General features: G+C 52.7%; 1 protein-coding gene across 1 annotated transcript in view; it reads left to right on the forward strand.

The window, feature by feature from the left end:
* The first annotated feature begins 7,557 nt into the window (after positions 1–7,557).
* GALNT15 (polypeptide N-acetylgalactosaminyltransferase 15) overlaps positions 7,558–26,363 on the forward strand; it is a 41,608-nt gene continuing 22,802 nt past the window's right edge. Inside the window, exon 1 of the mRNA XM_068985308.1 lies at positions 7,558–8,084. Within this exon, the coding sequence (XP_068841409.1) occupies positions 7,558–8,084 (527 nt within the window). The remainder of the gene's footprint in view (positions 8,085–26,363) is intronic.

Raw genomic sequence — 26,363 nt, forward strand, 5'->3', positions numbered from 1 at the left:
CCAGAGCAGAGATACGTGAGGCCATATCTCTGTGACAAATCCTGCGTCTCCCGTTTTTGCCTCTCGGTGGATCTGTTTCTACGGCTGACTCCTGACTGCTGGCTGACAGGTGCTCTGCCAGTTCCTGGGAGCACAGTCCTCGTCCTCCCCTCTCCCTCTGTGTTGCAGGAAAATGCCACGTGGCGGCCAGTTCCCTGGGCTCTGCTTCCACACACAGGACCACTCAATTTGCAAGCACCTCTGACGATCTCCGGTTGGCGTGCAGGTGGGAGGCTGGGAGGGCAGCCCTGTTCTCAAGGATGGAGGAGGCTGACTGTCTATGCAGACCAGAAGGTCCCAGGCGAAGAGCCCAGGAGGCTCAGCTAATTTCTCACAAGAAGAAAAATGCCAGTGACGAGAAACGGCTGGAGAACTCCACCAGCCACAGGGAATGGTGATCCTTAGGTCTCTCAGAAGCCTCAAGGCAAGAGAGCAAGATGAGCCCACTGCACAGACATGAGGGTGCCTTGTCACGTGGGTGTCGGGACAGACGCTTAGGCCCTCTGCCGCCCGGGAGGCTCGGTGTGCTCAGGACATGATGATACGCTTTCTCCAGGCCCATACGCAGCAGCTGGGATCTCGGGCACCTTCCATCCGAGAGGCTGCAGACCTTAGAGCTACCGTTGGCTTGCTGCCACATTTTGTTCGGCTTTAATAGTATAGTTAGAAGTTTTTTAATTCCTTGCCAGTTTTTACAAATTTGGGATTTCACATTAAAAAAAAATATCTGCATTTCCCACTTTTCTTGAAAAAAATCAGGTTTGGCAAGCCTAGTTCCTAACTTCCAGCATGGCAAAAATTGGCCATAACTGAGAAACAGCTGTTCTTGTTAGACAGGGAGAGATGCTCCCAGCTTCTGTGGCCTCTCAGCCTACTGCCCTGGCTTACGTGACCTGCCCGCTCCTGGGGGCTCCTGAGTCCACAGGCCCGTGCCCTTCCACCTGTGGCTCGCACGCGCTCAGACCCGCCCCCGCTGTAGTGGGCACCCCAGTTGCCAGCGTCCGCGCCTCTCTGCCTGAGGACGGCCTTTGGCAGTCAGTAGCTCTGTGTGCTCCCCAGTGGGCCGTGAGCGCCCCTCTGCAGCCGTCCTCCGCTGACGGGGTTGGTGCGTACACACCCCGACTCCCCCTTTCTTGGCTGCCGTCACTCTGAGGCAGGCTGCCTTCTGACCCCCTGATATCCCCCAAGATTATGCCCCAGATACCCCCAGTAGTAGCTGCCCTGATTACGTGCCCTTCAAAGCCTGCCCACCTTCCCTCTCTTCCCCTCTCCCCTCCCTGAATAAACCATCTGTTCAGTTTTTCTGTGTACAGTAACAAGACCTCATATGAGTGTTGTTCTACCAAGCCGCTGTGAATACTGGCTTAGAGAATACAGAACCACTCACTGCTTTCTGGCCCTCTGGTCAACCAATAAATACATAACCTTGCCTTAACATAGTATGTTCAAAGACACCTTATTTAATATATATTGTGGATTCCTGAACATTAAACCCACTGGAGCTCTCGCGGGAATGAGGCTCACCTAACTCTGGCGTCCCCCCATAAGGCTCATCGCAGCCTTCTGAGCTTAGGACGCTAGCGGCACTTCAGCGCTAGGCTCGGGGCCGTTTTAAACAGCAAAATCGCCAACACAAAACACGAAAAGGCGTAAACACAGCACTGAATAGAAAAAGTCAACATTTGCGCCGCTCTGTGCGTGTCCGCAAATGATTCTGAGGTTACAGGCCAACTGCAGCAAGTAGGCGAAATCACAAAAACAGAATCCATCAGGACCACCCCCCCCTCCATGCACACTTCTAGGGGACCCCGAAAGAAGACATCTCAGAGGTATTTTCCTCCTCAAGTAAATCAGGGTCAACTAAAAACCCTGGAGGAAATGCAACACAGTAGTTTCAGGACTTGCCATCCGGTAACAGGGAGGTGACCCATGAGAGAGGAAACCAATGTGAGTCCTGGGATTTCCCCAGCGTGTTGCCTGGAGACCGTTTCCAGGCTGCAGTGCAGGAGGGTGGAGCTTCTCCGGATGGAACTGGGGGCGGCCGTGATCTGAGGAGGTGGAGCTGGGAGACCCGGAGGCAGGGATGTTACAGGCCTCGGGGCAGAGCGCTGGGAGCAGAGAGCTGTGCGCAGAGGGCTCTGGGGACCAGCGAGAGTCAGAACCTGCCTGTGGCGAAGCTCACCAAGGCCAGGGAAAGGAGCGCCTGGAAGAGCCGAGTGAGGAATCCCCGGCGCTCCCACAGGGTAGGCAGCAGCCCCGCTCCAGAGAGGAGACCCTCGACATGCACGGGACACTGGGAGGGGAACTCAGCCCTTGTCTCAGCAGTGGAGACGCTGACCCTCAGTTAAACACTGCTCCAAGGCCAGACCTTCTGGGGAAAGCTCAACAATATAGAAATACAAAAGTATCTGGTATCCAACAAGATAAAAGCATCTGGCATCAAATTAGAAATGACAAAGCATGCAAAGAGTCAGTAAAATATGACCCGTGATGAGGAGGAAAATGAACAGAAACAGATTAAGAATATCGAGTACTGAGAAGCGTCCCAGAGATATGGAGAAAGCAGGGGCGATAAAGCCACTAGTGGATGGGTCTCCCTGAATGGGCGACTCTGGGGTTGACACCCAAGGGGAGAAATAAGCCCTATGGCTGGACCTCTGTGAACAGAGCTCTCAAGCAGAGGATAAGCGTAAAGGCCCTGCTGTAGGCTGAGGCTGGCCAGCCTGAGGTCGGTGTTACTGGGGCGGGGCAGGGCAGGGAAGCGCTCTGCCCCAGGGTGGACACCCTGCACCCTTAGGCCTCTGAGAGCCCCCGGGAAGGGGAACTCTCTCTCCCATCATCCCCAACCCCCAGAGGTCCCTACATTCTAAACCACATCTCCCAGGGGCTTCCCAGTGGCCCAGTGGTTACGATTTCACCTTCCACTCCAGAGGGTATGTACGGGTTCAATCCCTGGGCAGAGAGCTCAGATCCCACATGCCTTGGTGCCAAAAAACAGAAAAACAGAAGCACTATTGTAGCAAATTCAATAAAGACTTTAAAAATGGTCCACATCAAAAAAAAAAAAATCTTAAAAAAAAATAAATAGACCACATCTCCCAGAATGCCTGCCTCTCGAACCTGGAAGTCCCGCAACTCCCACCCCCAGGACATCCTGATGTGGGATTTGGAAAATACGGTCCAATCTGTCAATTCCTATGAGCTGCCCGCTGGGGGCTTGGCTGTTGCAAACAGTTGTTTAGGACCCACTCGTTCACCTCTGACTCTGAGTGGCTTCAGGGAAAACAAATATGAGCACAGATACACACACACACCCCCCAGAGTCCAAAGGAAAAATATTTTTTTCCATGAGATGTTTTATGCTCACAATCTAAGATCAAAATCAAATAAGAAAAAAAAAAAATGAGCAATCCATTTCAGGAACCTGCCCCACCCTAGTTCCTCCTGCAGTTATCAAAAGAGTCACTTCTCATGATGATGGTTACTTACCCTCCATCAATCCAGTCCACCAGATGCCTGACCTCTGAGCTTGCCAACTCCCCTGCTCTCTCTTGTCTCCATCGGTTTAGTTCAGTTGTTCAGTCGTGTCTGACTCTTTGCGACCCCGTGGACTATAGCACACCAGGCTTTCCTGTCCATCATCAACTCCCAGAGCTTGCTCAAACTCACATCCATCAAGTCAGGGATGCCCTCCAACCATCTCATCCTCTGTCATCCCCTTCGACTGCCTTCAATCTTTCCCAGCATCAGGGTCTTTTTCAATGAGTCAGTTCTTCGCATCAGGCAGCCAAAGTATCAGATTTTGGCTTCAGCATCAGTCCTTCCAATGAATATTCAGGACTGATTTCCTTTAGGATTGACTGGTTGCATCTCCTTGGAGTCCAAGGGACTCTCAAGAGTCCTCCAACACCACAGTTCAAAAGCATCAATTCTTCGGCGCTCAGCTTTCTTTATAGTCCAACTCTCACATCCAAACATGACTAGTGTTAAAACCATAGCTTTGACAGACGACCTTTGTTGGCAAAGTAATGTCTCTGTTTTTTAATATGCTGTCTAGGTTGGTCCCTCGGTTGGGAAGATCCCTGGAGAAGGGAAAAGCTACCCACTCCCGTATTTAGGCCTGGAGAATTTCATGGGCTGTAAAATCTGCTGCTGCTGTTGCTGCTAAGTCGCTTCAGTTGTGTCGGACTCTGTGCGACCCCATATACGGCAGCCCACCAGGCTCCCCCGTCCCTGGGATTCTGCAGGCAAGAACACTGGAGTGGGTTGCCATTTCCTGTAAAGTCTATGGGGTCACAAAATGTCGGACATGGCTGAGTGACTTTTAGTTTCACTTTCTTCCAAGGAGCAAGCATCTTTTAATTACATGGCTGCAGTCACCATCTGCAGTGATTTTGGAGCCCAAGAAAATAAAGTCTGTCACTGTTTCCATTGTTTCCCCATCTATTTGCCATGAAGTGATGGGAGTGGATATCATGATCTTAGTTTTTTGAGTCTTGTCTAACTCAGTGAAACTATGAGCTGTGGCATGTAGGGCCACCCAAGACGGGTGGGTCATGGTGGAGAGGTCTGACAGAATGTGGTCCACTGGAGAAGGGAATGGCAAACCACTTCAGTATTCTTGCCTTGAGAACCCCATGACCAGTATGAAAAGGCGAAAAGATAGGACACTGAAACATAAACTCCTCAGGTCAGTAGGTACCCAATATGCTACTGGAGGTCAGTGGAGAAATAACTCCAGAAAGAATGAAGGGATGGAGCCAAAGCAAAAACAATACCCAGTTGTGGATGTGACTCGTGATGGAAGTAAAGTCTGATGCTGTAAAGAGCAATATTGCATAGGAACCTGGAAAGTTAGGTCCATGAATCAAGGTAAATGGAAGTGATTAAACAGGAGATGGCAAGAGTGAACGTCGACATTTTAGGAATAAGTGAACTAAAATGGACTGGAACGGGTGAATTTAACTCAGATGACCATTATATCTGCTACTGTGGGCAGGAATCCCTTAGAAGAAATGGAGCAGCCATCATGGTCAACAAAAGAGTAAGAAATGCAGTACTTGGATGCATTCTCAAAAATGACAGAATGATCTCTGTTCATTTCTAAGGCAAACCATTCAATACCACAGAAATCCAAGTCTATCCCCCGACCAGTAATGCTGAAGAAGCTGAAGTTGAATGGTTCTATGAAGACCTACAAGGCCTTCTAGAATTAACACCCCCAAAAGATGTCCTTTTCATCATAGAGGACTGGAATGCCAAAGTAGGAAGTCAAGAGACACCTGGAGTAACAGGCAAGTGTGGCCTTGAAGTACAAAATGAAGCAGGGCAAAAACTAACAGAGTTTTGCCAAGAGAACACACTGGTCATAGCAAACACTCTCGTCCAACAACACAAGAGAAGACTCTACACATGGACATCACCAGATGGTCAACACCGAAAGCAGACTGATTATATTCTTGTTTCCATCACTCCCTCCAAAATCTTTAAAAGCCATATCTGCGCTGCTGGCGTCTGATTTTACATCTTCAAGCCAGACCTGTCCCCCGACCTCCAGGTATATATACCCCCATGTATCCATTCGTCTAGCTGCCCACACCTCCCCTCCCTTTTGCTGTCGAGATACTGTCTTCAACGATATGTGTCCCCCGCTGAGCCACCTTGTTCCTCTGCCCCCCGCCTGCTCCCAGCCTTCCCGTCTCCTTCGAGGGCAACTTGATTCCTCCAACTGCCTGGACCCAAAACTTGTAACCATCCTTGACTCATATGTCTCTCACCCACAAATTCACCAACAAATCTTACGAGCTTTTCCTTAAAATACGTGCCCAAGCTGAGCACTCACCTCTGGCTCCAGGGATGCCCTCGTGTCTCGCTGCAGCAACACCTCAGTCGGTCTCCCTGCCTCTGCCCTGCGCTCCCACTGTCTACCAGAGCGGTCCAGTTAGCATCCCAGTCCATGGTGTCTGTCTTCTGCTTACAGCCCTCCAAGGGCTCCCATCTTAGAGGAAAAGCCCAAGTGCCCACAGTGCCCCCCAAGGTCCTAAAAGATGCCCCCCTTACCTCTCACCGCACCCCCACCCGCCCACTCTGTCCCAGCCTCGCGGGCCCTCTGCGGGTCCTCCAAAGGCCAGGCAAGCTCTCGCCTTTGCACCTGCTGCTCCTCTCCCAGCACCGAGCTGCCCAGTCCTCCTTCAGCAGAGCTCCTGGGGCCCCTTCCTCACTCCGGGTGGACTGCGCACCCCCAGCCCCTGCTCTGTCTTCGCCTTAGCACTATCGCCATCTCCCCCACTGTAGGTCTCAATTGTGCTCGTCAGTCCCACCAGGCTGTAAGTTCCACAAGACACACATGTTGCTGTTTTATTCTCTGTGATCTCTGCGCCCAGCCCCCGGGAGAGTTTCAGCAGACGGTGGAGGCTCATCGTTATGTGTGGTTTGAATGGAGGGAGTTGACAACGGGGGGAGTGTGCCCCTTCTGTTTCAACATCCCTCTCCCTGTCCCCACCTGCTTGGTGTCCAAGGCCCGGCGGGCATTCAGGGGCTCCGGAGGAGCTTGTTATGGGAGCATCTCCGCCAGCTCACCTCCCTTTCAGAAGGAGGAGGACGGGGGTCCTCAGGAAGGGAGGGAGGGACCAGCCTGGCTCTCCGGGGTCACCTATAGGAGACTGAGGGTGCAAACAGCCCCCCAGCTCCCTGTATTTCCGTCCCAAGAACAGCCTTCTGGGAATCAGGAGGGAATCCTCTTTCCCGCCCCTTTGGGTGGGGAGAGAAGCCTTCCTGGGATCAGATGCAGGTCGGACCTCCCCGGGGTGTTCCCGCTGGGATTGGTCCCAGCAGCGTCAGTGTTTGTTTTTCCCGGGTCGTGTTCCCGGGAACAGGGAGGGCTTTAGGACCAGGAGCCGGGCGCCTGCCCGCCCACCCGCCGGCCCGCAGCGTCTTGGCCGAGCGCGGAGCGATGTGTGAAAGCAAATTAGCCTGCTCCGGCTTCACATCTGTGGGTCCGACCCGACCTGAAGGGTCCAAAGGAGGACGGGGGTCAGCTCTGCCGGACTGAGACCTCCCGGCTTCCCCCCCCAGACACCCCACAGCAACCTGACCCTTCATGCAAGCGGCGGGGTGCTGGGAGCGAAACACGTGGGACTCGCCCCCTGAGCAGAAAGGACTTATTCCTTCTCCCAAAGAGGAAAAGGGCACCAGGGTTCGATCTGAAGTTCCCCCCTCCCCGGCGCCCCGTGGATGGGCTTTCGGAAGGCAATTAAAGGCATCCGCTCAGAGAGGACCCGGGCTGGAACCTGGGTCGGTGGTTTTCTGGTTGTCAGTGGCAGCCAGTCTTACACACGCTGCTGGCAAATGTCAGCTGCGGGGAAAAAAGGACCAGGTTAAGTAAGCTGGCAAAAAAGAAAAAAAAAGCTTCCAAGTGGACCCAGGAAGCCAGGTTGCGCTGCCAGCGTGGAGGACCCCGGAGCGGGAGGAGACAGTGAAGTGGCCGATGGCCTGTTGCGTTTGGCAGCTCCGCGCAGCATGCTTGTAAGGAAGCGGCGCAGACACGGACCCTGCCGGCGGCAGGCGCTGCTCGCCCTCCTGGCGCTGGGGTGCGTGCTGCTGATGCTGGGGGCCCTGCACCCGCCCCCGCACGCCCTGCCCCCGGCGCCCCCAGCCCCCCAGGCGGCCGGGCGCACCCCCCAGGCCGGCTACCGCCTGGACTTTGGGGACCCCCAGGAGTGGCTCCTGGAGTCCGAGGAGGAGGACCAGGAGTACGGCCCCCTGCCGCCCCTCGTCTCCCTGCGGGAGGACCAGCTCCTGGTGGCCGTGGCCTCGCCCAGGGCCGGAAGGAACCGGAGCCGGGGCGGGCGAGGCGGCGGCTACCGGCTCATCCCGCGGCCGCACAAGCAGCAGGACCCGGTGGCCCCGGAGAGGGACTGGGCGGCCGAGGAGGAGGATGGGGAGGACGGAGAGGCGTCCGAAGAGGGGGAGCGGACCGCGCTCAGCCGGGAGGAGGCGCCCAGTGCCCGCAGCCCCCGGCACAGGAGGGGCTCGCGGCATCCGCTGTAAGTGAACCCCGGCCGCCCCTTCCCGGTTCCCGGAGGGGCGCAGACGCTCCGCCCGCCGCCCTCGCTGTGGCAGGCGGCGCTTCTCCAGGTGCGGTCCCCGGACCGGTGGCATCACCTGGGAACTTGTTAGAGCCGCAGAGGCAGAAACCCCGGGTGCGGTGCGGCCTTCTGTCTTTAACCAGCCCTCCAGGGGAGACCCACCGTCCTAGAGACGGAGAAGGAGGACTCTTCCCTATCCCTTCTCTTCCCCACCGACCCGGGTTCCAGTCCCTCTGTCTCTGGATCTGCCCGTCAAAGGTATCTCTAACCCCGAGGGGCTTGAGAGCCGACGTTCCCCGAGACGCTTCCAGGACTAAGAGACTCCAGCACATTTTGATATTCTGAGTGTTGGGCTTGGTTTTCTTTTGGATGAAAGTAACGACTGCAGTTAATATTTATGTGGATCTTGCCATTGCTTGGCTTTAATCAAAGAGCTTTTCATGTATCGACTGGTAAAGGCCTTACAGCTTAGCGAGACGGGTGCTAGCTCTGCTATCGTGCCTATTTTATAGGTATGAACACGGAGAAGGCAATGGCAGCCCACTCCAGTACTCTTGCCTGGAAAATCCCATGGACGGAGGAGCCTGGTGGGCTACAGTCCATGGGGTCGCCAAGAGTGGGGCACGACTGAGCGACTTCACTTTTTCACTTTCTTGAGGCGCAGAGAGGCCAAGTGACTCGTCCACAATCACACAGCTGGGAGGCGCCGAAGCAGGGATTTGCTCCAACCAGCCCGAGCCCCTCCCTACACTATGCCTTGCCCCTTAGTCCACTAGACGAGGTGGACCGTGCAGGATCCAGGAGCTAGAATACTGCGCTGATGCAGTCTGACCTGGCAGGGTGGCTCCATCACCTCTAGGACCACCCCAGGAGGCAGGGTGGGAGACGTGATGACCCACAAACGGTGCTCAGGGAGACGGTGGGCTCGTCCTGGACGCCCTGCGCTTCCCACCATCCCCAGCATCCAGGGGCAGTGCAGCTGGGTAGCTCGGTACTTGGATCCCTTCCTTGTAGGCTCTTCCCGGAGCCCGGAGAGTTTCCCAGGAAGCAAACCCACCCTCCGCGCCTCTGGGTGGGAGGGGCGGAGCGGGGATAGCAGGGGGCGGGGCCACGTAGTCCTCGGAGCCTACGGGGCTCCTAGCCCGCAGGGGTGGGCAGATGCGCAGACTCTGGACCTCAGCGCCTCCTTCAGGTCGCAAACCCCCGCCCTGCTGCTTGTCTCCAGGTCTCAACCGAAACAGCTCCTTTCGGGAAACTCCCAGAACCCGCCAGGCCCGCCCTGTCGCCGTTTTGGGCTGCCGGCCGCCTTAATTCATAGCCCTCGCTACAGCTGAGGGTAAATGGTCCTTGATGTTGGTTCATTCAGTGCCTGCTTCCCTTGCCATGCGGTGAGCCTGGAGAAACGATTGCTGAATGAGCCGATACAGCGTCTTCTAATTCTTTGCCGCACCTTTTCATGGGCTTCCCAGATGGCTCAGATGGTAAAGCATCTGCCTGCAATGCGGGAGACCCGGGTTCGATCCCTGGGTTGGGAAGATCTCCTGGAGATGGAAATGGCAACCCACTCCAGTACTCTTGGCTGGAGAATCCCACTGACGGAGAAGCCTGGTAGGCTACAGTCCATAGGGTCACAAAGAGTCGGACACGACTGAGCGACTTCACTTCACTTTATTGGCCTAGAGCAAGAATGTTTTACTAACCAGACACACGGCCTCAATCAAGAGCCTGTGATTGTGTGTGTGTGCGTGTGTGTGTGTGTGTGTGTGACTGGGGGTCTGCCTCGTGCAAGGTGAACGCACTGCGTTGTGTGTTGCGTGCTGTGTGCAGTGTTGGTGTGCGGAGCTGCGGGTGCTGTCACGTTTGCGCGTGTGTCTTCAGGGTGGCAGGGTCCGTGTGTGCACACGTCGTGATCGCATGGCGTGTGCACACATCACACATGTTGTACGTGTGACATTGTGTCTCGTGATGTGAGGCTCAGGCTGCATGCTTTTGTGATACGTGTGCACGCGTGTCGTGTTGTGACTGTGCTGCACATGTGTGATCCGTGTGGTGTGCTGAGTGCTGTGAAGCACATGGATGTGGTACGCCGCGTGTCGCGCACGTGGCATGGTGTGCGCCTGCGCTGCGAGGGTGTGGGTGTGTGTGCTGTGATGGACGGCTCGTTTGGCCTATCTGTGTGGTCTGTGAGCATGTGTATTTGTTGTGAGTGTGCTGCTCATGTGTATTGTGTGCGTGTGCTGAGTGTGTGTTATACATGTGTTGTGCAAGTGGTGCGTGTGTACTTTTGCGGGTGCGTTGTTGGTGTTGTGCTTGTGGCCTAAATGCACGGGTGGGTGTTGTCCGTGTGATGCGCATAGGTGCATGTGTGCACGGGTGTGTGTGCACCACTCTTGGTCAGAGTGACCAGCTGCCTGGGTTTGCTGGACGGTCCTGTCAGGAAGCCGCTGGGTCCCGGGGTCGTCCGTCGGGCTGTCTCCCCTCCCCCAGCAGGGCTCTTTCCGGAGGTGTGGGCGCCCTCTCCCGGCTGCGGTCTGTCCCTGCAGCCGCGAGCCGGGCCCTGGGTCCCCAGCTCCCCCACCCCCCAGGGGCACCCTGGGCGCTAGCGCCTCCCCCTCCTCGCGGGGCTCCCGGATGACAACGGCTTCTCACCCGTTGAGAGGCCCCAACCCCACTTCCCTCCAGGGTGACGGGACTTTAAAACCGGCCCCAAACGCAGCCCTTTAAAGAACAGCCATCTCAGAAGCTCCTCTCCTGTGTGTCTGAGGACACTGTATTCACCAGGTTGCACAGACAGCGCTTCTCAAATTTCATCGTGTACGCAGATCCCCTGGGCATCCTGTGAAAGTATGCAGTATGACATATTTGGCCGGGGGAGGGGAGGGGAGGAAGCGCCAGAGATGCAACATTTCTGTCAGGCTCCGGGCTGATCCCAGGACTGCTGGTCCACAGACCACACTCTGGAGCAGCGAGGGGCTTTATCACTGGTTCCCAAATATATGTGCATGTCAGATTCCTGCAGATTGCTTGTTTTTAAAAAAAAGAGTTTTCAGACACCGTTGCTAAAAACTCTCAGTGGTTCTGAGTTGGAGCCCAGCAATCTGAATTTTTACAAGCTGGTACTAGAGAGCTGGGGGTGAGTGCGAAGCTGAATCTGCCTCTGTGTTCTGACACTGAGCTAAATATTGGAGACAGAGTTTGGGGTGAAGTAAACAAGAATAGCTTTATTGCTTTGCCAGGCAAAGGGGACCCCCGCAGGCTAATGCCCTCAAAACTGTGTGTCCCCCAACCTGGAGGGGGCATCGAGAAGGTTTATAGTAATGGTTCACAGAGGGTGTGAGCAGCTCAGGGACATTCTTCTAATTGGTTGGTGGTTGGGTTTCCCTGGGGGCTCCATTGAAGAATCCGCCTGCAATGCGGGAGATCCGGGTTCAGTCCCTGGGCTGGGAAGATCCCCTGGAGAAGCGAAAGGCTACCCACTCCAGTCCTCTGGCCTGGAGAATTCCATGGACTGTATAGTCCATGGGGTCACAAAGAGTCGGGCACAACTGAGCGACTTTCCCTTTCACTAGATAAGCAGGAGTCAGCATCATTAACGCTCTGGTTCCAACTGGTCTGGGGTCTACATGCTTGTGAGCAGTGAACAGTTAACTTCTCCCAGCTGGAGGGGGTTTCAGTTTCTGCCAAACAGCGCAAAGATATTGCTGTGTGCATCCCTTGATGGGGACCCGCGACCCTGGCCCAAGGCTCCACTGTTGTTCGTCTTGACTGGTTCGCCCTGCTCTGACGTCCCTCCCTTCTCCCCTAATTGACAGCTTGAATCCGCCCCTTGGCACTCAGGGGAGGCCTCGGAGGCTGAATGAAGGCTGCTTCCTGTAATCAGAGGAATAGGAGAGACAGAAAGGCTTCGTGCCCAGGAGGCCCGCAGAGCCCTGCGGGGTGTCAAGTGGAGAGGCAGTGGGGTTCTGGATGTTTCCACAGGGGAAATAGTACTGGGATTGGAAGATAGAGAAGAGAGGCCGAAAGGAATGCAGTCGCTTTCATGGCCCGGGGTTTGTACTTGAACACAAACGGCAGCTCAGCTGTAGCCGGCTCTGCGCTACTTGCTTACGCCGACTTTGTTTATGGTTTGCTCTGGATTTCCTTGGCTGTGTACCCACCCCATGACTAAACCATACACCCATGGGACAGTGGCCCCGGGGTTGAATTCTGGACACGACCCCTTACTGTGTGACCTTGCGCCATCACTCAACCTCCCTGAGCCTCAGTTTCCCCAGCTGTGAAGTGGTGATGACGGTAACGCCCTCGCGGAGGCTTGTGATGCAACCGAGACGGCCAAACGGAAAACGCCCTTGGCGTATTCTCAAGGGTAGGTCCAGGGAGTGAGCTGGAAAGAAGCTTGGAGGGGCACCTGTGGACTGCACACGTTGTCCTTTCTCTGACCCATGAATTATCTTCGGTCCCCTCTGGCTGCCAAATCATCACAAACTTGGCAGCTCTCGGAATTACCTGGAAAGTCTTAAAAAGGACTCCTGCCTGGGTCCCACTTGCAAGGATTCTTAAATAGTCAGCCTGGGCGTCCCCTGGAGTTGTGACATGTTGTCAAGAAGGAAGGGGTGTGGCTCTCCACAGGGTCAGGTCAGTTTCTGACAGGAAGCCAGACACCGCAGGATGGCTCTGCCAGCCGGGCTGCAAACGAGGGCAGCTGCCAGGGCATCAGTAAATCTGAGGGGGTGGGCCCAGCCCTAGGGCAGATGAGGGGACCACTACTGATTTGGTAGGAGCTGGGAGCAGGGAACAGTCAGTAACTGGGCAGAGATGGGGGCAGGAGCCCAGCTAATCTCCCACCTGTAATGAGAGGGAAAACAAGCCCGTGTGTGTGCTGCCTGGCTGGTCAGGTCACAAAGGTACCCTGTGATCACCAAGCCCCCCAAGTCCAGCAAAGCCACGGCCAGGGAGGGCGCCTCTCTGCATCTCCACTCTGGATCCAGCCCCCACAAGGGGCTGCGGTGTAGACTGTGCCGAGTGCCATCCTCTGAAATGGAACACCCAGTACCCAGGGTTGGGGGGGTCCTGCCTTGTGGTTTGAGGGTTAGATCAGAAGTGGTCAACCTACATCTTATCTTTTTTAATTACTAGTGAAAGTGAAAGTCGCTCAGTCATGTTCGACTCTTTGTGACCCCATGGGCTATACAGGCCATAGCATTCTCCAGGCCAGAACACTGGAGTGGGTAGCCATTCCCTTCTCCAGAGGATCTTCCCAACCCAGGGATCGAACCCAGGTCTCCCACATTGCAGGAGGATTCTTTACCAGCTGAGCCACAAGGGAAGCCCAAGAATACTGGAGTGGGTTGCCATTTCCTTCTCCAGGGGATCTTCCCAACCCAGGGTTTGAACCCAGGTCTCCCGCATTGTGGGATTCTTTACCAGCTGAGCCACAAGTGAAAGCCAGTGTTTATTTACTCCAGAGCCACTCAAAGTGTGGGGCTTCAGACCTGCAACATCGGAAATGCAGAGTCTCAGGCCCACTCAGCCCTATTGCTGGAAAATCTGTTTCTAACAAGATTCCCAGGTGATTTATGTTCATGTCAAAGCTTGAGTAACACTGATGAGGGTTACAGTTCACAGCGCTGCCTGCATGTGAGAATCAACTGGAGGGTTTTATGAATGACCGTGGCCAGCTCCTCCCCCCAGACTAACCAACTGAACACAGCCCACAGGGACTCACTGTCAGAGATTCTCGTGTGCAGCCCTCATTAGTCCAAGGCAAGGCAACCAGGGTCAGAGCAAAGCCAAGGGTGCCTGGAGCCCCTCAGAGGAGGCTGGGAGACTTTGGAGATCCCTCCACAGAGAGAAGAGGGTTGTGGGCACCTTGTGTGGCTTGTCTCCTCCGTGGGCAGTGACAGGCTGGCAGCCTCAGCCTCATATGTAGGCTCAAGCCCGTCCACACCTCTCTCTCATCTGTAAGCTCCTTTGTCTGTCCCTCTAAGGCAGGGGTGCTCAACCCCCAGGCCAGCAACTGGCACCGCCCCATGCCCTGTTAGAAAACCAGGCTGCACAGCAGGAGGTGAGTGGTGTGCAGGCAAGCAAAGCTCCATCTGTATTTGCAGTGGCCCCGCCGTTCGCGTTACCATCTGAGCTGAGCCTCCTGTTAGATCAGTGGCGGCACTAGATTCCCATAAAGTGAAAGTACTGAAAGTGTTAGTTGCTCAGTCGTGTCCGACTCTGTGTGACCCCGTGGACTGTAGCCCACCAGGCTTCTCCAGGCAAGAATACTGGAGTGGGTTGCCATGCCCTTCTCCAGGGGATCTTCCCGACCCAGGGATTGAACCTGAGTCTCCCACACTGCAGGCAGATTCTTTACCATCTGAGACAGCAGTAAAGCCCTAGATTCTCGTAAGTGAAAGTGAAAGTCACTCAGTCATGTCCAACTCTTTGTGACCCCATGGACTATACAGTCCATGGGATTCTCCAGTTCAGAATACTGGAGTGGGTAGCTTTTCCCTTCTCCAGGGGATCTTCCCAACCCAGAGGTTGAACCCAGGTCTCCCGCATTGCAGGCAGATTCTTTACCAGCTGAGCCCCCAGGGAAGCCCAAGAACGCTGGAGTGGGTAGCCTCTCCCTTCTCCAGCTAATCATCCTGTCCCAGGTATCGAACCTGGGTCTCCTGCATTGAAGGCGGAGTCGTTACCAACTGATCCATGAAGGAAGCCCTAGATTCTTATAGGAGCACAATAAATGTCATGTTCTTGAATCATTCCCAAACCATCCCCCTCTTCGGTCCATGGAAAAATTGTCTTCCATGAAATCGGCCCCCCTTGCCAAAAAGGTTGGAGACCACTGCTCTAAGGCATCGTCCCCAGTCCGTGTCCCAGCAGCCCTGGCCCCAGGCCTGGCCTGGAAATTGTGGTCTTCACGATGAGCTTCACCAATTAGGGGCACCATGGGCTGAACCCAGGGCTTTTCATAGAATGCATGGCGTCTGTATCATTATCCTGTTCCTATAGACAGCCAGCCTGTACACCTCTTGAGAGCAAGAACAGCATCCACCTTCATTCACTGAATAAATATTTCTTTGTGCCCGCACGCATTCTAAGTCACTTCCGTCAAGTCCAGCTCTGAGTGTTTGGTTAGCGACTGTTGAAGGTGGGAAGGTGAGCAAGCCCCAGCCCCACCCCTAAGGAGCTTAGGATACCCTGAGGGCTGCAGACAAGCAGCCAGCTGCGACATGCGTGGGGTCAGGGCTGAGACAGGGAAGCCCATCTCAGTGGGGGACCTCGACTGATTTGGTAGGAGTTGTGGAGCGACTTAGCACGCACAGGGGTCAGGAACTCCAAACCAGCTTTAGAAAACCCAGCAGAAACCTTTCTACTCTGGCCAGGCAAGGGGAGGGTAGATAAGGGTTTGCGTCACAGCCTGGCCATCTGGTGTGCGGCTGTGGCTCCTTCTTTTCAGAATCAGCCTCCAAATGCATGTTCTGAGGTCACGGGGGACCCCAGAGCTGCAGAAAGCCAGGCCGTGCGTCTGTGTGTTAACACAGATCCAAGCTCTTCTGATCTCCGAATGTGAAGTTTGTGTGCACTGAACAGCTCTCCTGAGCCAGAATGATCCCTTTTAATCCAGGCAGCAGCCCTGGATTAGAGGGAGGGTCTCAGCCTCCCCGTGTTGGCTAATTAGCGGGTATAATAGTGGAGCCAAGATTCAGAGCCACGTTGATTTGGTTCCAAAGCCCTGGGTCCTTCCTTCCTCCCTGCTGCCGCTCAGAAGGTGGACAAGTGAGCTCGGGTGGGCTTTTGGATACCTGTGTGATATCCACACACTGAGAGCATAAAACATGCATCAGACGTTTGGTTGAAGGACAAAGAAAGCAGCGCCATCACTTAATAATAAAAGCAAGCGTTTCTCCTGGGAGCGCCTCATCGGACCCGGTCACATCCGAGCATTGCTTCTCGGTGTCCAAGAGCTGTTTCTCTGCCCTGCCTCACCCATCCCCCTGGCAAAGCTGCGGTACAGACAGAGCCAAAAAAAAAAAAAAAAAACCCACTTGACAGAAAGAACCCCGGTCACCCCAGAAGGGACGGGACTTGCCCAGGGCCCCTGCATGGACCACTTACCTTTGCTCTCTTGTCTGCCTTCCTACCTACTCCACTCCCCTGATGGACTTGAAGATACATCATGGAATAGAAAATTGCTCCTAACATCCTGTTTAGCCAAGATAAAGGGAAGTGTCCTTGGGGAAATCTTCCTTTCTATTCCTGGTACACGGCAAGCCCCTGCCCACCTCCAGTCCTTAGCAGAGGCTGTGACATCCACCCGGAACACCGTTCCCCACCAGGCACCTTCTCTGACTGTGCCCCACCCACCCTCAGGTCCTGGCCTCAGCTGTTGAATAATTCTTTGGTTTTCTGTTTAATGGGATATAAAGTCCACAACATCAGAGGCTCTCTGAGCTGGGGTTCCCCCCAAGGCAGACCCCAAGGCAAGGATTTGTTTTGTCCATGGTGCCAGGGAGCCCTGCTTGGGGGCTGGGATGGTGAGGCAGAGAATAGGGGACAGCCGACAAAAAGCGGTTTTGCAGGTGGTTTCCTCTGTGGGCAGCTGAGGCTCAGCCCTGAGCGGGCAGCTGGTGACGGCAGTTGCTGCCCCTCACCTAGGGTCTGGGCTGCTGGATTTTAATGCACCGACTCCTTTCAGGCGCCGACTGCAGGCAGCTCCCGGGGCTGGAGGAGGTGACTCTGCAGCTCTTCAGGCACTGGTGCGTAAGGGGAACATCTCTGGCCGTCAGAGAAAACCGCCAGACGGTTGAAAGTCAAGCTGTGCTATACTCTAGGATATCCCCCAGGGGATATGGGTGGGAGCGTCACACAACTCTGCTTCAAGGCTTTTATCTACGATGAGTCCCCTACATGTGAACAAGTTCTGTTCCAAGAGCACATTTCCAAGTCCAGTTTGTTCGCAAGTCCAACAAAGTTAGCCTAGGTATCCAGCAAACACAGTGGGCTACATAGAACTGTTCAGTTCAGTTCAGTCGCTCAGTCGTGTCCGACTCTTTGCAACCCCCTGGACTGCAGCATGCCAGGCCTCCCTGACCATCACCAACTCCCGGAGCTTACTCAAACTCATGTCCATCGAGTTGGTGATGACATCCAATGAGGATGAAATGGTTGGATGGCATCACCAACTCAATAGTACTGTACTGTAACAGGTTTATAATACTTTTCACACAAATGATACATTTAAAAAATCACAAAAAGTAAAGAAATCGTCTCTAATCTTACAGGGCAGTACCTTGAATGGTACAGTAGTCCAGTACAACAGCTGGCACACAGGGGCTGGTGTTGGGTGAACGAGCAAGAAGAGCTGCTGAATGGAGGAAACAGAGGGGGCAGGAGGCGGTAGAGCTGAAGGTCGTCAGCCTTGGGAGCCGGAGGGCGAGCTGCAGGGTCACTCGCCCATGATGCTGACGGCACAGGGTTCCTTGTTGGAATCAGATGCACACTCACACCTTGGAAAGTCTGCAACTTGAAGACTCGTATGGAGGGGACTTATGAGTTTAATCCACCTCCCAGTCCTTATACATAGTTGTCAGTCAACAACTGTTATATGACTGGATAGAAAATGGAAAGTTGAGATCAAAGAGAAAATTAGAGTGAAAATAGGCAGTCAATGACTAGGGAAGTGAAAGCCGCTCAGTCGCTTCCGACTCTTTACAACCTCAGGGACCATACAGTCCCATGGAATTCTCCAGGCCAGAATACTGGAGTGGGTAGATGTTCCCTTCTCCAGGGGATCTTCCCAACCCAGGGATTGAACCCAGGTGTCCCGTATTGCAGGCAGATTCTTAACCAGCTGAGTCACCATTTTCTTACTCTGAGCTTCCTGGCGGCCAAAGTGAAACAGGAAACACCATAAATATCGAGACCTTTGTTGCTCAGGAGGAGGACACACATCATGTCCTCAAAGGAGGAAAGGACTTTCCTGGCACTTCTGTCTTGAGAAAATTTCCTCCAGAGTTGTGTGGAGGGGACAGAAGAAAGTGCTGGAGGAGACCACGCCTCCACAGGCGTTACGGAGACCATGATGCAAAGCAGTTGTCATGAAAAGCTTTTTCACTGTTCTCTGAGAAAAGCTGAGAGCATGGTGCCAAGCAAGACTCCACAGAAGCAAGTTTCTAAGGCAGCCAAGACAGTGGGATCAATGGAAGTTGCCTTCTGAGGACTTTACTAAATCAGTGTAGACAGCCCGGAGCACTTGATGAAACAAATGGATTATATGTTCTTCAAATAATCCCCTCCCATCACAGTCACTGGAACGAACACGAGCTTTCTGACTGAATTCACAACATTCTGTTAGCACTTCAGTCCAGGATGCCAGTATACATATACTGGTCAAGAGCGCAAGGTGTAGAGAGTCACACTGACCATCAGCTATTTGCTGTGCGTGCAGGCATGCTAAGGCACTTCAGTCGTGCCTGACGCTTTGCAACCCCAGGGACTGTAGCCCACCAGGCTCCTCTGTCCATGGGATTCTCCAGGCAAGAGTACTGGAGTGGGTTGCCATGCCCTCCCTCGAGGGATCTTCTTGACGCAGGGATCAAACCACGGTCTCCTGCAGCTCCTGCACTGCAGGCAATTTCTTTACTGCTGAGCCACCGAGGAAGCCCCGTTTGCTGTGCAACTGTAAGCAGGTCACGTAAGCCCTTTGGGCTCCAGTTTTCTCATCTTCAGAATGGACTGCATATGCCTTACCTAGTGCTACATACATACCACCTCAAAATTTAGTGACTTAAAAGATAAGTAAATTGGCCTCCATAAAATTTTTAAATGTTCTTCAAGAAAGTGAAAAGACAGCCCAGAAATGGTAGAAAGTATTTGCAAATCATGTATCTGATGAGGAACTTGCCTCAGAATGTATAAATACCCCTTACAATAAAAATAAAAAGATATCCTACTTAAAAATAGGCAAAGGATTTGAATAGGCATTTCTCCAAATAATACATAGGAAATTACCAAAAATCACAGGAGCTGATGCTCAAATCATTAGTCAGTGGAGAAATGCAAATTAGAACCACAGTGAGGCACCGTTTCATCCCCACTGAAATGACTAAATTAAAAAAAAAAAAAGACAATAGCAAGTGATGACAAGGCTGTGACAAAATTGCTGGAATACAAAATGGTGCAGCTGTTGGAATACAGTTTGGCAGTTCCCCAAAATATCAAACATTCATTTACCACATAGCTCAACACTGCCAGTTCTAGGTGTATACCCAAGAGAATTGGAAACACGTGTTCACATGAAAATTACACATGAATGGTCATAGCAGCACCACTCATAATAACCAAAAATGGAAACACTCAGATGTCCATCAACTGATGAATGGATACAGTGAGGTCTGCTCAAACGACGCAACAACATTTGCCGGGGAAGAGGAGTGAAGTACTGAAACATGCGCCAACACAGCGAACCTTGAAAACGCTGTGCAAAGGGAAGGAGGTCAGACACGAAAGGCCGCAGATCATATGATTCCATTTACATGAGGTTTTTAATCTTCCCGTAGTCCTTAACGGCCACTGTACATCTTATCCTCATTTTAAGGATGAAGAAGCTGAGGTAGTCAGGCTCTTGGAAGGCTTACAGGAATCGATAATAAACAGCCTGTACTGGAAGGTTACTTATGAGTAGGGCACTGGTCTAAGCACTTTATATGAATTCACTTATTTGCTCCTTCCAACAAACCCATTTTGCAGATTAAAAAATTGAGAGTAAACTGCATGCTTGAAAAGGACTTATTGGAATCAAGGAGATTCTGAAAAACAAGCATTGGTTTCTACAGAAGTGACTGGGCCTGTGGATTTGGAAACTGTTGAAAGGAAGGATGGCTATTAGTAAGCATAGGTCTCTCATCCAAGCCACATAAGGACAGCTCTGGGATTTGAATTCAGTGTCAAAGTCTGATATGCACTCTTCCGAAGCATCACCAACTTGATGGATATGCGTCTGAGTGAGCTCCAGGAGTTGATGGACAGGGAAGCCTGCAATGCTGTATCCCATGGGGTCTGAGTGTCTGAACTGAACTGAACTTCCCAAGATTCCCTCAACTGTCAGGGTGTTGGAGCTCTCAGGGGATCCCCTCCCACACCCCCCCTCTGCCCCTGTGCTACCACATGGCCCCGTCTAGCCCCCTCCATGAGACGTGGTGCTGTCCAGAGGCTGATGAGGCCATCGCTGGAGTGATGACCTTGGACCCCAGCAGCCCAGGCATGTATCCAGAGCCTCTTCCTTCCACGGGGGTCTGCATAGCCTGCCCAGCCCATAGACCCCTGTTCTTGTTCACTCTACCCTCCAGAAGCAAGAATCAATCCTGGCTCCTCTGAAGAGTATCTTGCAGGCCCTGAGACACAGGCCTGACCGAAGCTCTGTCTCTGCTATTTTGTGCTGCTCTCAGAGCCTCGGTGGGAGAGCTGGCCTGCCCCCAGGAGCCCACGCCGGTCCTCCTGGGAGCACCACATTGCCACCGTGGTTATTTTCAGCTCGCAGCCCCGGCAGCTCTGTGGTTGCCCGAAGAGGTATTCCAGAGCCACCTGCTTATGTCCTGAGGACGTGTGAGCCTCTTTCCCTGGAGCACGTGGAGGGTCCTCTCTGAGCTGCTGCCAGACACCGGCCTCCACGGCTCAGGGAGCCCCCACCCCCTTAGCCTTGAAGAGTTTCCAAAGCTCGCTTGCTTTTCAAAGTCCTCGAAGCCGGTTGAATTCATCCCAGCCACGCACCTTCCCTGTCATCTCTTCACCCCTCTCTCTCACCAGGAAGACAGAACACAGTCCTCTCTACTTGTAAAATCTAGAAAACTCTGGACAGGACCTGGAGGGAGAGGAGGACAGGCCTATGAGACTGTCTTCGAAAACCCCACTCCCCTGTTTTGCCCTCATCCCTTCTCCCTGTTCTATGCAGAGTCAGGAGCACAGCATTTCAAGTCTTGCAGGAGCCTTTGGGGTCCATCCTGCAGTAATGATATCTTCTGAAGGAGGCCGTGAACGCAGAGCACTCGCTCAGGGCCAGCACTGTTGCAGGAAGGGGGACCCCTTCCAGGGCCCGAAACTGGGCTCTTGTCTAACACTCGGAAATGAACTGTCCGAGGAGACATGTGTGCTGACAAAGCAAGAGATTTTACTGGGAAAGGGCGCCCGGGTGGAGAGCACCAGCGTGAGGGATCCCAGGAGAACTGCTCTGCCGCGTGGCTCGCAGTCTCGGGTTTTATGGTGATGGGAGTAGTTTCTGGGTGGTCTTTGGCCAATCATTCTAATTCAGTCTTTCCTGGTGGCGCACGCATCACTCAGCCAAGATGGATGCTAGCGCGAGAGGGATTCTGGGACGCGGACGGACACGCGGTGTCTCCTTTCGACCTTTTCCGAGCTCTTCCAGTTGGTGGTGGCTGATTAGTTCCGTATTCCTTACCAGGATCTCCTGTCATAAAACAACTCATGCAAATGGTTACTATGGTGCCTGGCCAGGGTGGGCAGTCTCAGTCAGGGTGCTTCCCCTAACAGCACCATTCTTTTTCTTTTTTTAAATTGGTTTCTGCCGCACAACAAAGTGAATCAGCTATGAGTTGAGTAAGTGAGTGAGTGAAAGTCACTCAGTTGTGTCTGACTCCTTGCGACCCCATGGACTATACAGTCCCTGGAATTCTCCAGGCCAGAATACTGGAACGGGTAGCCTGTCCCTTCTCCAGGGGATCTTTCCAACCCAGGAATCAAACCCAGGTCCCGCATTGCAGGTGGATTCTTTACCAACTGAGCTATCAGGGAAGCCCTCTCTCCAGAGGATCTTCCCAGCCCAGGGATCAAACCCAGATCTCTCACATTGCAGGTGGATTCTTTACCAGCTGAACCACAAGGGTAGCCCAAGCTGTGGCTCAGCTGGTAGAGAATCTGCCTGCGATGCAGGAGACCTGGGTTTGATCCCTGGGTTGGGAAGATCCCCTGGAGAAGGGAAAGGCCACCCACTCCAGTGTTCTTGCCTAGAGAATTCCACGGACTGTATAGTGCATGGGGTTGCAAAAAGTCGGACACAGCTGAGCACCTTTCACTTGTTGTTCGCTTTCACCACAAGGACACACGTGTGCACACAGGCGTGCACACCCACACACGCACACACACACACACGCGTGTGTGCATTGTTTCCTATCCTCATATTCCATGGACCGGGGATAGAGCAAGGGGTCACTCCCTTGGGATGGTATGGCTGTGTTCTGAGGTGATGGACTTCAGTCCCTCTGAATCTACACCTGTGGGAACCCCATATGCAATCCTCTTTGTTCCCAATTCCTCTCCTATCTGACTCAGAAAACAGCCATCATGCAAGCAACTGCCCAAATAATGTTGTGGGGTTTTTCTGTACCCACTGAGTTCACTATGCTAAGACTTCTTTTCAGTAGCCATCAGAAGCCCGTTTCTGGGACCCTTGGGTTTGCCAGTCCTGGTATTGTTCCACTTCCAATGTGTTATTTGAATAGCCCTGAAGTCAAGCTGCAGTCATACATAGTTCACTATTTCTTTCATCTCGGGGATGCTTCTAAGAATACTGTCATCTCTTTAAGAGGGCCTTCTTTCTAGAGTCCACAGGAATTTCTCCTTTTAAAAATCTGCTTATTTGGTTATCGCTGTGCTGGGTCTTCACGGCAGTGCAGGCTTGTCTCTAGTTGCCGTGAGCGGGCGCCACTCTCTAGGAGCAGTGAGCGGGTTTCTCTTGCAGTGGCTTCCCTTGCTGCGGGTCCCGGGCTCTAGAGCACAGCTCAATAGTCGTGGCCCTTGGGCTTAGCTGGGCTTCCCTTGTGGCTCAGTTGGTAAAGAACCCACCTGCAATGCAGGAGACCCCAGTTAGTTGCTCCACAGCATGCGGGATCTTCCTGGATCAGGAATTGAACCTGTGTCTCCTGGACTGAGCCAGGAGATTCTTCACCACTGAGCCAGCAGAGAAGCCCTACAGTCCATCAGCATTTCTTTTACAAATCAGTGCTATATTTAGAAACAGATGAAATCTAAATAAGGTCTGTATGTGACTTAACAGTATTGAACCATGTCAAATCCCTGGTTTTGATAGTTGTGGGTGGTGGTGTACAATGCTCTCCCTGGGTGGAGCTGGGTGAAGACAACATGGGAATTCTCTGCACTACTTTTGCAACTTCTTGTGGGTCTTAAATGATTTCAAACGGAAAAGTTATCAGTTGTACAAAGAAGAGCCTACGTGGCATGTAGCTTTCCTGACGGTGACAGTTCTGCAAATCTCCCATTTTACCTTGGGCTCCAGGAAGCTGAGAGCCAGATTCCAAATTCTCTCTAGAAATGCCAAGGCTCTTCTGACCTACACATGTACTTCCTTTTCCAAATGTTGACTCTCCACGTGTCAACTAAAGAAAAAGGCACAACCTAAGCGTTGAGAGGTGTGTTTTATTTGGGAACCTTACTGAGGACTGTACCCGGGGAGACATCAACTCAGACAGCTGAGGAACTGCTCCCCAGAAGTAAGAGAGGAGCCAGATTTATAGGAGCTTTTGCTGGAAAAAAAGAAAAGCAAATAAACCATGGAGTCAACATCGAATGGAGTCGAACATCAAAAGATTACTGCTAATCACAAAAAACAGACATCTGGAGTTAATGATCTTAGGGCATTGCTCTGTGTGGGAAGATGCGAGAATCTGGGCTCATTGAAATCATTTCTTAGGTACTCATCTTCAGTAGCCCTGTTTTCCTCTATCCTGAATCCCCTCGGGGTACACGGAGAGGTGGGGGCGGGGAAGGAGCTGCACTGTCCCGGCTGCAACATTCTTTTTTTACGGGACCAAAAAGTCATTATTTTGTTGTGCATACTTCTTCGGAGTGACTTTGAATCAGTTCAGTTCAGTTCAGTCGCTCAGTCATGTTCGACTCTTTGCAACCCCCTAGGCTGAACCACGCCAGGCCTCCCTGTCCATCACCAACTCCCGGAGTTTACTCAAGTCCATTGAGTCGGTGATGCCATTGAACCATCTCATCCTCTGTTGTCCCCTTCTCCCACCTTCAATCTTTCCCCGCATCAGGGTCTTTTCCAATGAGTCAGTTCTTCACATCAGGTGGCCAAAGTATTGGAGTTTCCACTTCAGCATCAGTCCTTCCAATGAATATTCAGGATTGATTTCCTTTAGGATGGACTGGTTGGACCTCCTTGCAGTCCAAGGGACTCTCAAGAGTCTTCTCCAACATTACAGTTCAAAAGCATCAATTCTTCGGTGCTCAGCCTTCTTCACAGTCCAACTCTCACATCCATACATGACCACTGGAAAAACCATAGCTTTGACTAGACGGACCTTTGTTGGCAAAGTAATGTCTCTGCTTTTGAATATGCTGTCTAGGTCGGTCATAACTTTTCTTCCAAGGAACAAATGTCTTTTACTTTCATGGTTACAGTCACCATCTGCAGTGATTTTGGAGCCCCAAAATAAAGTCTGTCACTGTTTCCATTGTTTCTCCATCTATTTCCCATGAAGTGATGGGACCAGATGCCATGATCTTACTTTTCTGAATGTTGAGCTTTAAGCCAGCTTTTTCACTCTCCTCTTTCACTTTCACCGAGAGGCTCTTTAGTTCATTTTCACTTTCTGCCATAAGGGTGGTGTCATCTGCATATCTGAGGTTGTTGATATTTCCCCAGGCAATCTTGATTCCAGCTTGTGCTTCTTCCAGCCCAGCGTTTCTCATGATGTATTCTGCATATAAGTTAAATAAGCAGGGTGACAATATACAGCCTTGACGTACTCTTTTCCCAGTTTGGAGTGACTTTGAGTACTTTATGAAAAGAAATAGTGTATAAATACAGAAACAGTATTACAGTTGTCACAGCCAGCTTACGAGACGCTCGCGTGCTTTGTTGCTTCATCATCTAAGGGTCCTGCTTTGCCTTTATCTGAAAGCACTCACCTAGAACCCTTCCCTCACCATGTAGCGTCTTTCCCAGAGAGTCACAGGCGAGTTTCCGGTGCATCGAGAGCTCCAGCTTCAGCTGGGACACATCCAGCAGAGGGGTGTCCAGCTGGCGAGCAGCTAGGCGGATCCCCAGGCCAGCACAGATGCCTCCAGATGTTAGAAGTCTGAGGTCCTTGAGACAACCCCAGTTCAAATGCAAATGCCTCTCTGAGGACAGATGGGTGGTTTCAGCAGCTACAACCTGGAAAGGCGTGCTCTAGCAGTGCATTTTTTTAAAAGTGCCTTTGTGGCCAGGTGTGAACTGCATGCTGCTTTATGGGTCAGGCTGTTATTAGAGTTCATTCCACTGTGGATTCACTCAGAATCCTCACAGACCCCATGCTCAGCAAACATAAAGCAGAGCATTCTCTTCACCTGGAGAGGAAGGTGGGAACCTGTTGGTCTCCCGGCAGAGATCACACCATCACACCATCACACCATCACACACACACACACACACACACACACACACACACACACACACACATTGGTCCAGTCACAAACCAGCAAAAGGGAAAGAGTGTGACTGCTGTGAAGGTATAATATCCAGCTCTGCCAATCACTGGTCATGTGGCTTTGATGAGCCTTGTTCCCTCTGAGCCTCAGTTTCTTCATCTGTAAAGTGGGGTGAGGTGGTTCAAGCCACACACTCAACAGGCAGTAATGGGCATAAAGGGCTTGACATAGCATCTGGCATGTTGTTACTGCTCCCAAAGGTTCCACCCTTGCCCCTTCTTCAATAATAATTACAATATTAATCAGAATAATAATTAGCATGTAGAGAGCTCTGATCAAGATGGCAGAGTAGAAGAACGTGGAACTCACCTCCTTCTACAAATACATCAAAAACACATCTACAGGTGGGGCAGTTCTCACAGAGCACCTCCCGGGCCGTAACAGAAGACCTCAAACTCCTGAAAGGACAAGAAAAGTTTCTATGCAACTGGGCAGGATGAAAGGGGAAAGGCAGGTAAGTGGGACAGTCCCTGGGTCTCTGTGATGGAGCCGAAAAGAGGAAACGTTCCTGAACCCTGGGAAGCCCCTTCCCAGTGGGGAGCTCAGAAACGGAGCTTCAGAGGCTCAGAGGCGAGCCCAGCCACCAGCCCGCGGCAGACAGAGCAGAGAGGCCTGCACAGATGGTCCAGCCACCAGGCTGGGGACCCAGCCTGAGACACGGGTCTGCTGCTATGGACTGGGGCTGGGTGCTGAGACTCGGAGTTCAGAGGCCTGGCCTGGGGAGAG

Source organism: Capricornis sumatraensis, chromosome 1 (assembly GCF_032405125.1).
Source record: "Capricornis sumatraensis isolate serow.1 chromosome 1, serow.2, whole genome shotgun sequence".
NCBI classification, from domain to species: Eukaryota; Metazoa; Chordata; class Mammalia; order Artiodactyla; family Bovidae; genus Capricornis; species Capricornis sumatraensis.